The 14,291-nt window shown below is 42.9% G+C and overlaps 1 protein-coding gene across 6 annotated transcripts in view; it reads right to left on the minus strand.

Moving 5' to 3' along the window:
* The window catches only part of ARHGEF10 (Rho guanine nucleotide exchange factor 10), a 296,127-nt gene that overhangs the window by 16,598 nt on the left and 265,238 nt on the right, over positions 1–14,291 (minus strand). For all 6 annotated transcript variants that reach the window (XM_069726905.1, XM_069726904.1, XM_069726903.1 and 3 more), the window contains one exon: positions 13,042–13,173. In XM_069726905.1, coding sequence (XP_069583006.1) covers positions 13,042–13,173 — 132 coding nt within the window. The remainder of the gene's footprint in view (positions 1–13,041; positions 13,174–14,291) is intronic.

Consider the following 14,291-nt stretch of genomic DNA (forward strand, 5'->3'; position numbering starts at 1 on the left):
CCAACTAGCCCCCTTAATCCGAGCAAACAAGTCAGAAATCAATGGCAAGGGATACTGAAACTTAACAGTGATCTTATTAAGAAGGCGGTAATCAATACACGGTCTTAGCGAACCATCCTTCTTGGCTACAAAAAAGAACCCTGCTCCCAATGGTGACGACGATGGGCGAATATGTCCCTTCTCCAGGGACTCCTTCACATAACTGCGCATAGCGGTGTGTTCAGGTACGGACAAATTAAATAAACGACCCTTAGGGAATTTACTACCAGGAATCAAATCGATAGCACAATCACAATTCCTATGCGGAGGAAGGGCATCAGACTTGGACTCTTCAAATACATCCTGAAAGTCCGACAAGAACTCTGGGATGTCAGAAGGAATGGATGACGAAATAGACAAAAATGGAACATCACCATGTACTCCCTGACAACCCCAGCTGGTTACCGACATAGAGTTCCAATCCAATACTGGATTATGGGTTTGTAGCCATGGCAACCCCAACACGACCACATCATGCAAATTATGCAGTACCAAAAAGCGAATAACTTCCTGATGTGCAGGAGCCATGCACATGGTCAGCTGGGCCCAGTACTGAGGCTTATTCTTGGCCAGAGGTGTAGCATCAATTCCTCTCAACGGAATAGGACACCGCAAAGGCTCCAAGAAAAATCCACAACGTTTAGCATAATCCAAATCCATCAGATTCAGGGCAGCGCCTGAATCCACAAACGCCATGACAGAATATGATGACAAAGAGCACATTAAGGTAATGGACAAAAGGAATTTGGACTGTACAGTACCAATAACGGCAGAGCTATCGAACCGCCTAGTGCGTTTAGGACAATTAGAAATAGCATGAGTAGAATCACCACAATAGAAACACAGTCTGTTCAGACGTCTGTGTTCTTGCCGTTCTACTTTAGTCATAGTCCTGTCGCACTGCATAGGCTCAGGCTTACTCTCAGACAATACCGCCAGATGGTGCACAGATTTACGCTCGCGCAAGCGACGACCGATCTGAATGGCCAAGGACATAGACTCATTCAAACCAGCAGGCATAGGAAATCCCACCATAACATCCTTAAGAGCTTCAGAGAGACCCTTTCTGAACAAAGCCGCTAGTGCAGATTCATTCCACAGAGTGAGTACTGACCATTTTCTAAATTTCTGACAATATACTTCTACATCATCCTGACCCTGGCATAAAGCCAGCAGATTTTTCTCAGCTTGATCCACTGAATTAGGCTCATCGTAAAGCAATCCCAGCGCCTGGAAAAATGCATCAACATTACTCAATGCAGAATCTCCTGGTGCAAGAGAAAACGCCCAGTCCTGTGGGTCGCCGCGCAAAAAAGAAATAATAATCAAAACCTGTTGAATAGGATTACCAGAAGAATGAGGTTTCAAGGCCAAAAATAGCTTACAATTATTTCTGAAGCTCAGGAACTTAGTTCTGTCACCAAAAAACAAATCAGGAATCGGAATTCTTGGTTCTAGCATCGATTTCTGATCAATAGTATCTTGAATCTTTTGTACATTTACAACGAGATTATCCATTGAGGAGCACAGAGCCTTAATATCCATGTCCACAGCTGTGTCCTGAAGCACTCTAATGTCTAGGGGAAAAAAAAGACTGAAGACAGAGCTAAGAAAAAAAAATGATGTCAGGATTTCTTTTTTCCCTCTATTGGAAATCATTGAAAGGCTCCTTGTACTGTTATGGCTGGCAATCAGGCAACACAGCGTGCAGTAATCAGCGCACATACAGAGATCTGGCAATAACCCAAAACAATAGGACGAGCTCTGAGACGTGGAATCTCTGTAGACTGCAGTACCTGATCTATCCTCACACAACTGTAAGCAGCAGTGGATTGCGCCTATCCACTACCTATGCAACTCGGCACTGCCTGAGGAGCTGACTAGCCTGAAGATGGAAATACAAGCCTGACTTACCTCAGAGAAATACCCCAAAGGAATAGGCAGCCCCCACATATAATGACTGTTAGCAAGATGAAAAGACAAACGTAGGAATGAAATAGATTCAGCAAAGTGAGGCCCGATATTCTAGACAGAGCGAGGATAGCAAAGAGAACTATGCAGTCTACAAAAAACCCTAAAACGAAAACCACGCAAAGGGGCAAAAAGACCCACCGTGCCGAACTAACAGCACGGCGGTGCACCCCTTTGCTTCTCAGAGCTTCCAGCAAAAGATAATAACAAGCTGGACAGAAAAAACAGAAAACAAACTAGAAGCACTTATCTAGCAGAGCAGCAGGCCCAAGGAAAGATGCAGTAGCTCAGATCCAACACTGGAACATTGACAAGGAGCAAGGAAGACAGACTCAGGTGGAGCTAAATAGCAAGGCAGCCAACGAGCTCACCAAAACACCTGAGGGAGGAAGCCCAGAGACTGCAATACCACTTGTGACCACAGAAGTGAACTCAGCCACAGAATTCACAACAGGCGAGTATATAACTATTTTTTTTACATTATTTTTAACATTAGATCTTTTTACTATTCATGCTGCATAGGCAGTATGAATAGTAAAAAGTTGGTGACATAGGGTTAATAGCAGCGTTAACCGAGTGCGTTACACCGCGGTCAACGCTGCCATTAACCCTGTGTGAGCGCTGACCGGAGGGGGGGGGGTTATCAATTACCTCCTGACGAAACTGCGGGGGCAGTGAAACGCGCGTCGAGGTGCGCTACGGGACCACTATCTGGGGTAACATCATGGCTGCAGGTAATATATTAGTTCCCTATGGCGTGCATTATCATTAGATTGCACAATCATTCTATGGGCACTATATAGCCTTTGCCATTGGACTATCAGTATGGCTATCACCTTAGCTGGGTACCCCTTAGGGAAACTGGTATTATTGTGACATGCCTTCCTGGTACTTCTATATATATATATATATTATGTACGGTTCATCTTAGATCCTGGGAGGTGAGTGCAGTTACCGATTGCCAGTGTGGCTATAACCTTAGTCAGATGTCCTTTTAGGATACCTATACAATTGTGGCTTGCCCCACCAGCATTGCTACATTTATATTTATTTTTTGGTGTACGGCTTGTTTCAAATCTGATTTGGAACTGTGTGATCATATATAGCAACCGTGTGATACTGGTATTTTTTTGGTATTATAATGTATATGAGACACAGTTCTGAACTGGCTTTAGGTTTAATCGCCAGTGGTACGTGTTATTCCTAGCTATGGTGATGTACATTCCAGATGGATTGTGGTTCCTATCGGCTTTTTGCTAATATACAGCCTGTCTTACTCTCCCCCTATTTTTGGGGTATTGTTATTGTTTGCACATTTATACATTTTTTGTGATTCAGTGTTTGTATTTATGGATATATATGTGTGCTTAATAAATTTATACATTTTTACATAGTTTGTACCTTCCTTATTCTCTATTGGGTATAGCTGACCGGAGGGGAGTATGCGGGCGCCGGGCACTGACTGCGGGGAGGAAGGAGCGGCCATTTTCTTCCGGACTGTGCCCGTCGCTGTTTGGTCATGGCTGTTTTGCCGCGACCAATCAGCGACTTGGATTTCCATGACAGACAGAGGCCGCGACCAATGAATATCTGTGACAGACAGAAAGACAGACAAACGGAAGTGACCCTTAGACAATTATATAGTAGATTATTTTCACTCCTCTGACTGAAGTAGTTGTGGGGAGCACCTAGTCATGGCCAGTTTATCAAGACATGATGTTCTTCCCACATCCGGATTATGGTCCAAAAGTGCTCACTGGCACATTCAGTAGTTTAGAAATTCTTCTGTAACCAATGACATCAATATGTTTTGTAACAATAATGTTGCAAAGGTCTTGAGACAGCTCACGGTTTTTACCCATCATGAGATGGTTTTTTTGTGGGGCACTTTGGTAATGAGACACCTTTTTATAGGCCATCAGTTGAACCAGGTGATATTTTTCAGTAAGTGGTAGGATTGCTTTCTAATTCCTGATGGATTTCAGCTGGTGTCACGACTTTCCATGACTTTTTGCACCTCTCTTTCTACATGTGTTCAATACTTTTTCCCTGTGTCATTTCTCATTATTAAACATGAGCTAATTTATGGACATTAATGGTTTGATTTCTTTGCCTGTGTGGATTGCATGGGTTGTTACAGACATATGGTGATAATTTCATGTCAATAGCATCTTTAGAAATGCATTTACTATCTGAAGTAATACATCATTTTGGCTATAAAATGATGTATGCATAGATAATATTCCGAATGACAAGTCATCCCTCTTATTCATTCACACTGTATGCAGTGATAAGGATCTTCCTAAAAGAGGAAACCGGCTGCTAGGTTCACAAACATGGTATAAGAAAGCAAAAATTTAAATTATATAAAACGGTAGTGGAAGGGACTGTTCTATCTTGTAAATCTAGCAATCTATTCAGATATTTTGCTCATACCGTTCGTTTACAAGGAAGACATGATGAATGGAAAAAATCAAGCACATAACTATGTATAAATAAGGTACGGTTCATATAATTTACAGAGTGCAGTGGATAGTGAATTTGAAATCAGTAGCATAGATTTAATTTAGCAATTTTGATAACAGATATGTAATATTTCAATAATTAGGACAACTTTTTATCATGCGATGACCATATGGTGTCGGTACTAGGTTGTTAGTGATGCAAAGCAAGGAGATGGTAAGTGCATATATCACTGCTCCGTCTCATTTCAGTGAACGAAGTAGCAGTAACAGAAGCAAAGGGGACTCAAAAAGTGTGGCTGCATGATGGACAATGCGGTCACTTCTCAATCAACGCTACTGAAACAGGACTTCAACAGGGGACGACTGTGGAAGAAGCTGTGGTACGTGGTGACACTTCATTTCAGGGCAGGAAAATAATCAGTGAGTGGCTGCAGTCCTAGTCCCCTGATAATGATTAGTGATGAGCGAATATACTCGTTACTCGAGATTTCCCGAGCATGATGGAGTGACCTCCAAGTATTTTTTAGTGCTCGGAGATTTAGTTTTTCTTGCCGCAGCTGAATGATTAACAGCTATTAGCCAGCATAAGTACATGTGGGGATTCCCTAGCAACCAGGCAACCCCCACATGTACTTATGCTGACTAACAGATGTAAATCATTCAGCTGCGGCAATAAAAACTAAATCTCCGAGCACTAAGAAAATACTCGGAGGTCCCCCGAGCGTGCTCGGGAAATCTTGAGTAATGAGTATATTCGCTCATCACTAATAATGATCTGTTTGAGAACACCAAGTGCATGCTGGGAGACTCAAATCTATAGTCCTCAAAAGTGAAAAAAAAAATAACAGACAGGAAATTAGAGTACAGAAGGAACGGTAGGAATCTTTAACCCTCTTTCAGACATCTGCCGTACATGTATGGCACAAGTCTGGAGTGAGTGCATGGAGCCCACAATATATCCAGCAGATAATGGCGGCATGTAACACTGTCTTCACAATTTCACCGCATTGGGATTTTTCTTCCTCTATTCAAGTGAATAGTGTTGTAAAATGAATGATGTCATTCAGAAGTATAACTCGTCTTGCAAACAACAAGCCCTCATAAGTCTATGTGCAAAAAAAAGGTATGACCCTTGGACGAACAGGAGGAAAGAAACGAAAAAGCAAAATTAGCTATGTTAATAAAAGGGGTTGAAGAACAGTAGAAAGTGGTTAGACATATAGTGAGGACATCAGTTTTAGTGTCGGACAAAACCATTAAAGTAAAAGGTATATTTAATGTGTAAAATAATTATGGTATATTGTTTAGAGATCAATTTTAAATAAGATTGATGACCTGTTGCATACAAATCAGAAAAAATCCTTTACACTAGGACTTCACAATGGTTATTAGTTTTGATGACATTAAAGGAGTTGTCCGGTCAAAACAGATAAGTCTGCAGTCACTCTGTATGACTGCAGACTTCTGAATCCCCTCAGCGCACACACTGTGTGCTGCAGGGACTCGCCGGCTTCAGACCTGGGACCAGAGTGTATGTATACATTATACATACCCCTGGCCAGTGGGCGCAGCTTCGCTCTCTATAGACTTGTATTGAGCCAGCCCCATCTAGTGTCACGGTCATCTAATAGGCGTGGCCAACTAGAGGGCAAGGCCTCACTCCATAAAAGTGTGTAGAGAGCGAGGCCATCTCCACTGGTCTAGGGTACGTATGATCATACATACCCTTCAGTCCCGGGTTTGAAACTGGCGAATCCACGCAGCGCACGGTGCGGGCACTGGGAGGATTCATAAGTTTGCAGTCACACAGACTGACTGCCGACTCATCTATTTTGACCAGAAAACCCCTTAAGAGCCAGGGATATTGCCATTTTTGCGTTTCCATTTTTTGCTCCCCTTCTTCCCACGGCCGCAACTTTTTATTTTTCTGTCAATATGGCCATGTGAGGGCCTGTTTATTGCGGGACGAGTTGTACTTTTGAATGGCACCATTGATTTTACCATATCGACTACTGGAAAAAAAAATTCCAAAGTCAGAGTTTCACAGCGGCATTTAATGTTAACAGCTGTGGGTAGATCGCAATTCTACCAGCGGCTGTTAGGGGCACATGTCACCTGATCAGATCAGCTGTCATGTGCTGGAAAAGGTGCGGGCTCATCGCCAGAGCCTGCACCAAACAGGGGGAGGCATCCAATGACCGACTGCCCATCATTGAGCACTAAGGGGTTAAAAGCAAAGTTTTAAAAAACAAAAGTGCCTCTATGAACTGAATGTTTACAAATACTTTTATTTTCTTCTCAGAAAAATTATATCAGGCTGTGTGCTCATGTTGCGCTTTTTAAAAAAAGCATTCCCTTGCAATTCTATGTGATTCCGCAGTTGCCGTGCCCATGCTGTGAATTTTCCCACTGCGGATTTTCCCACTGTGGAATCGCATAGCAGTAAAATCCGCAGCATATTCATTATTTCTGAGGAATCGCGGCGATTCCGCCGCCATAGGATTGCATTGAAATGCTTACTTTACGCATGTGGCTATGCGTAAAGTGAGCGCTTCATGTGCGGATGGTACCCAGGGTTTTCAAAAAAAAAAAAAAAAAAAAGAATTAAAATAAAAAATAGGGATATACTTACCTTCTGATGGCCCCCGGAGTCCTCCCGGTTCTCAGTGGTGCACACGGCGGCTTCCGTTCCCAGGGATGCATTGCGCGAATCACCTGAGATGACGTCGCGATCGCGCGCCCGTGACGTCACAAAGGTCCTTCGCGCAAAGCATCCCTGGGAACGGAACATACCGGGAGCGCCGCTGAGGAGATCGGGGGAAGTCGGAAGGTGAGAATAACCATATTTTTAATTTTTGTTATTATTTTTAACATTCTATCTTTTACTATTGATGCTGCATAGGCAGCATCAATTATAAAAAGTTGGTCACACTTGTCAAGCACTATGCTTGACAAGTGTGACCAACCTGTCAATCACTTTTCCAAGTGATGCTTCAAATTGCTTGGAAAAGCGCATTCTGCAAGCTAAAAACGCTTGCAAAAAATCTTGCATTTTGCGAAAAAGGCATGCGAATTACACATGCGTTTTACTCATGGCAGGGAGTTGCGGAAATGCTGCAGACATTTCCGCAGAATTTCTGCAACGTGGGCACATAGCCTTACTCTTGGAATATTTACCGGTACTTACGGTATTTTTTTTTTTTTTTTTAAAGTAAAAGATATTTACAGAGAAAAAGATAAAAAGAACATTCTTAAAAAGAAAATAAGAGCAGCTTGACTGTCCTGAAAAACAGAGCAAGGCAAAACAATGACATAATGCAAAAAGATCAAGTTCATCATTTTTCCGATGTTCTCAGTTGCAAGACAAATAAAGTTGGTGAGAGATTCCATTAACTTGGCAAAGATATCTGCTCACAGGATAAACACAGAGTCCATGTTTTTAGCTTCACCCACAGATGTGTGAATTTGTCGTCCAAGTCATTTCCAGCACAGGATTGCTGCTAAAAGGTTCAGATGAGCTGATTCCGAATACCAGACACAGGGCAAAACGTGGAAGTGTTTTAGAAAATTTTTCTCTCACATTATGTTTTCACCTCGGATTAATTACTCTAGGGGTGGGCAATTAATTATCTGGAGGGGCCACATGAGAGACTGTGACTGTTGTGGAGGGCTGAACAAATAGGCTGAAATTATTTGTGCTCAACATTAATATAGTGATGAGCGAATATACTCGTTATTCGAGATTTTCGGAGCATGCTCAGGTGACCTCCGAGTATTTTTTAGTGCTCGGAGATTTAGTTTTCATCACCTTTGAATGATTTACAGCTATTAGCAAGGCTAGTATATGTGGGGGTTGCCTGGTTGCTAGGGAATCCCAACATGTAATCAAGCAGGCTAGTAGCTGTAAATCATTCAGCTGCGGTGAAGAAAACTAAATCTCTGTGCACTAAAAAATCCTCGGAGGACACCCGAGCGTGCTCGGGAAATCTCGAGTAACAAGTATATTCGCTCATCACCAATTAATATTAACATATTAATAATAATTATATTACTTAAAATTGAGCTGAATTAAGTATTCTGACATCCCCTATATACAGAATGAACCCACACAGAGCCCCTATACATCGTAAGAGCTCACACAGTAGCCTCTCTATATACAATGAGCCCCAGCTTAGCCTCCTATATACAGTGTGAGCCACATATAGCCTCCAAATATACAGTGTGAGCCCCAAGTGGCCTCCAAATCCACAGTGTGAGCCCCACGTGGCTTCCTATACACACTGCTCAAAAAAATAAAGGAAACACTAAAATCCCACATCCTAGATATCACTGAATGAAATATTCCAGTTGTAAATCTTTATTCATTACTTAGTGGAATGTGTTGAGAACAATAAAACCTAAAAATGATCAACGTAAATCACAACTAATGTCCCACGGAGGTATGGAATTGGAATGATGCTCAAAATCAAAGTCGAAAATAAAGTTACAGGCTGATCCAACTTCAGTGGAAATGCCTAAAGACAAGGAAATGATGCTCAGTAGTGTGTGTGGCTTCCACGTGCCTGTATGACCTCCCTACAACGACTGGGCATGTTCCTGATGAGGCGGCGGATGGTCTCCTGAGGGATCTCCTCCCAGACCTGGACTAAAGCATCCGACAACTCCTGGACAGTCTGGGGTGCAACGTGACGTTGGTGTATGGTGAGACATGTCTCAGATGTGTTCAATCGTATTCAGGTCTGGGGAACGGGCGTGCCAGTCCATAGCTTCAATGCCTTCATCTTGCAAGAACTGCTGACACTCCAGCCACATAAGGTCTGGCATTGTCCTGCTTTAGGAGGAACCCAGGGCCAACCGCACCAGCATATGGGTCTGAGGATCTCATCTCAGTACCTAAAGGCAGTCAGATACCTCTGGCGAGCACATGGAGGTCTGTGCAGCCCTCCAAAGAAATGCCACCCCACACCACTACTGACCCACTGCCAAATCGGTCATGCTGAAGGATGTTGCAGGCAGCAGATCGCTCTCCACAGCGTCTCCAGACTCTGTCACTTCTGTCACATGTGCTCAGTGTGAACCTGCTTTCCTCTGTGAAGAGCACAGGGCACCAGTGGAGAATTTGCCAATCCTGGTGTCCTGTGGCAAATGCCAAGCTTCCTGCACGGGGTTGGGCTGTGAGCACAACCCCCATCTGTGGACGTCGGGCACTCAGACCATCCTCATCGAGTCGGTTTCTAACCGTTTGTGCAGACACATGCACATTTGTGGCCTGCTGGAGGTCATTTTGCAGGGCTCTGGCAGTGCTCCTCCTTGCACAATGGCTGAGGTAGCGGTCCTGCTGCTGGGTTGTTGCTCTCCTACGGCCCCCTCCACTTCTCCTGGTGTACTGGCCTGTCTTCTGGTAGCGCCTCCAGCCTCTGGACACTACGCTGACAGACACAGCAAACCTTCTTGCCACAGCTCGCATTGATGTGCCTGCCATCCTGAATGAGCTGCATTACCTGAGCCACTTGTGTGGGTTGTAGAGTTCATCTCATGCAACCACAAGGGTGAAAGCACAACCAATATTCAAAAGTGACCAAAACATCAGGCAGAAAGCATTGGTATTGAGATGTGGTCTGTGGTCCCCACATGCAGAACCACTCCTTTATTGAGTGTGTCTTAATAATTGCCAATAATTTCCATCTGTTGTCTATTCCATTTGCACAACAGCATGCAAAGTTGATTGTCAAACAGTGTTGCTTCCTAAGTGGACAGTTTGATTTCACAGAAGTTTGATTTACCGTATATACTAGAGTTTAAGCCGAGATTTTCAGCCCCCAAAAATAAAAGTAATGAATATGGACTCCACTCCCATAGGGGTGGAGCCACATATTCATTCCTGTAATGAGCGGTACCAGTGACCGTTGAACAGAGGAAGAAGCTGCTGCGCCCGGAGACCATCTGTCCGGAAGAAGCTGCCAGGGACCGCGCCGGGAGCAGGCGAGTATTTCATATTCACCTTCCCTCGTTCCACCGCTGCCCCGTCTTCCGCGTCCTCTGCAGTGGCTGTTCAGGTCAGAGGGCGCGATGACGTATTATTGTGCGTGCCGCCCTCTGCCTGAACAGTCAGTGCGGAGAGACGGGACTGCTAAGGAGCAGGGGGCAGCGACGAGAGGTGAGTATGTCATTTTTTTTTAATTGCAGCAGCATATGTGGAACATTGTAATATGGAGCATCTATGGGGCCATAATGAACTGTATGGAGCATTATATAGGGCACATTGTTATATGGAGCATCTTATGGAGCCATAATGAACTGTATGAAGCATTATATGTTGGCCATTGTTATATGGAGCATCTATGGGGCCATAATGAACTGTATGGAGCATTATATGTGGCACATTGTAATATGGAGCATCAATGGGGCCATAATGAACTGTATGGAGCATTATATGTGGCACATTGTAATATGGAGCATCAATGGGGCCATAATGAACTGTATGGAACATTATATGTGGCACACTGTTATATGGAGCATCTTATGGGGCCATTATGAACTGTATGGTGCATTATATGTGGCATATTGTAATATGGAGCATCTATGGGGCCATAATGAACTGTATGGAGCATTATATGTGGCACATTGTAATATGGAGCATCTATGGAGCCATAATGAACTGTATGGAGCATTATATGTGGCACATTGTTATATGGAGCATCTTATGGGGCCATAATGAACTGTATGGCGCATTATATGTGGCACATTGTAATATGGATCATCTATGGGGCAATAATGAACTGTATGGAGCATTATATGTGGCACATTGTTATATGGAGCATCTATGGGGCCATAATGAACTGTATGGAGCATTATATGTGGCACATTGTTATATGGAGCATCTCTATGGGGTTATAATGAAATGTATGGAGCATTATATGCGGCACATTGTTATATGGAGCATCTTATGGGGCTTAATTCTAAATAGCAAGAGCACAAAAAGAGGATTCAGAGATCCTCCAAAAATTAGAAAAAACAGCAAAATAAGGCAGAGATGCTTACCTGCCTAGGCCTCAAACAAATGCACTATCAGGATGCAGTGGACCCATGTGGTTAAGATAGAAAAAACACAGGTGCAGCATAACCGATGAGGCAGCCACTCTCGACCTGCCAAACTGAAAAAAATATGTGAGGTATCAACTAATACCTCACATATATTTTTTTTGTGTTTTTTGCACTTTTTTCTGGGGTGCAGTTGGGCCCATTTTTGTCTTGTAAATTGTGGTGTATGTTCACATGGGGTACATTTGTTTTGCGCTGGGCAGGCCCTCCTGATCTAATAGAAGGGTGTCACTACTAGGCTTGCCTGGATGCTGTGCATCTCCATTGTGTGAACAGCACCGCATACAAGTCTTTTATGTGCAGCAATGTGCCAAGCAGCCACCCCCTCCATTAGTTTGGTAGGTCGAGAGTGGCTGCCTCATCGGTTATGCTGCACCAGTGTTTTTTCTATCTTAACCACATGGGTCCACTGCATCCTGCAGTGCATTTGTTTGAGGCCTAGGCAGGTAAGCATCTCGGCCTTATTTTGCTGTTTTTTTTAGCATCTTATGGGGCCATAATCAGCATTTGTGCAGCATTATATGGGCAAAATATCCGTATGGAGCATCTTATGGGGCCATAATCAGCATTTGTGCAGCATTATATGGGGCATATTTTAATATGGAGCATCTTATGGGGCCCATCAAATTTTATGGAGCATTATATGGGTCGCATTTTGTATGGAGCATCTTATAGGGCCATCATGAACTGTATGGAGCATTATATGGGGCTCCTGATTCAATATAGATATTCATAAACACTTAACCTACTGATGTCTCAATTAATTTTACTTTTATTGGTATCTATTTTTATTTTTGACATTTACCGGTAGCTGCTGCATTTTCCACCCTAGGCTTATACTCGAGTCAATAAGTTTTCCCAGTTTTTTTGTTGCAAAATTAGGGGATCGGCTTATACTCGAGTATATACGGTAGTTGGAGTTATATTGTTGTGTTTAAGTGTTCCCTTTATTTTTTTGAGCAGTGTACACACAAATATCCCATACACAAAAATTAACCAGAACAACACATACTCACCTCGCTCCCTTTCCCCCGCTGCTCTGCTCCTGTCCCGTCTTAGCGGCAGCGCGACAAAATGATGTCATCGCGTCTGATGTCTCATACACTGATTGGTGGATGGAGACAGCGACCTCGTCCTCCACCAGTGTATTCACCGCTGTCTGCATCCTAAGGATGCAGTCAGTGATGACAGCAGGCGACGGGCAGGGAAGGGCATGGTACAGGCCATGGGCCATTGTTTCAGCCCTTCAGCAGTCTGGGGCCACAGTTTGCCCAGGTCTGTATGTCTCGGTTTATGGCAACAGGTTATACACTTACTGTACCATGTGAAACAGCAATAAAAACTTAAAATTGATTTTACCAACATATGTAGTACATAGTGTAAATACAGTACATGCCAATACTCCAGCTTCGTTTTTTGAGAGATTTTGGACAATATTTTTAAGTTTTCTCTAGATAACACTTACCGGTTACTTTTGGGATTCCTTGTAGACGGGGGACCGGAAACGTTACAATGACACCGAGATTTGTTCCAACCATTAGTAATCCATGACAAACCAGCAAGCTAGTTACAGACACACGCTGCTGCTGTCCTAAAACTATCAGGGGGACAAAAGAAACAAAAAAATGAAATAACTATTGTTGGTAGGACATTTTAAAAATTAAAGAGAGAAAAAAATAACACAATGCAAGACCTGGAACCATCATTGGTGCCAGAAAGAGCTGTAGGGTATTTAAGAATTTTATATCAAAAGAATGATTAACTTTGAGTCAATACAAGAACATTATTTAAAAACATGGTTTAGAAGTTTTAACAGTGTATTGCAGACCTCATGAGGAGTATTTTCCCAAAATGACAAACTATCTCCTAACCCTTGGATAGAAGTGTAAGGGATAACCTGTTTATTCCTGTGGGTCCAAACTCTGGAATACCCAGAAATCCTAAGAACTTGGCTCTATAAAACCCAGTCATGTATATACAGCAGTAGTGAGCATGTTCAGCCTCCACTACACCAACTAGAAATGGGATTGGCAAAAATAGCAGACATTATACTCTTTCTCCAGCAGGTCCACAGATAATGAATACCGTATATACTCGTGTATATGCAGAGTTTTTCAGCACATATTTTTGTGCTGAAAATGCCCCCCTCGGCTTATACACAAGTCAATGTCACAGAAAAATGGCAGGGGCGGCGGAGCAGCAGTCACAAAGGCAGGAGCCGGCGGTAGCAGTGCGCTAGCAGTGAATATTCATTTCGGAGAGCAAGCGTGCGCACCTTTGCTCCATTGAAGTACAGTTCTCAAAATTGCTGATGTTCTCAGCAGCCAGCAAGATATCGCCTATCCTACTGAGAGAGGATAATTGCCACTGTAATGTTTAGAAAGTAGCCGTAGATACCAGAACTTCCATGTCAATAAAATAGCACTTTCTCTGATGTTTGACCTCCAAATCTAGTTGTCTTTCACGTGGTTTTACAGTGAGTGATTACCAAAGGAAGGAAGGAAAAACCTAATAAAAAACAGACTTGACTTGTACAACTAGAAAATAGGTAGGTTACGGCATGTCAAAAACTATTTTTTTGGGGGTAAAAAAGTCCCTTTGGAAAGAAAATGATTGAGCTTACAACAGAGACTCAGAAGAAATTTACAGTTTTATTTGCAGGTAGATTAAAGTGAGAATAACCAAACAACTCAATGTTCAAAAATATATATCTAA

The sequence above is a fragment of the Ranitomeya imitator genome, chromosome 5, assembly GCF_032444005.1.
Source record: "Ranitomeya imitator isolate aRanImi1 chromosome 5, aRanImi1.pri, whole genome shotgun sequence".
Lineage (NCBI taxonomy): Eukaryota > Metazoa > Chordata > Amphibia > Anura > Dendrobatidae > Ranitomeya > Ranitomeya imitator.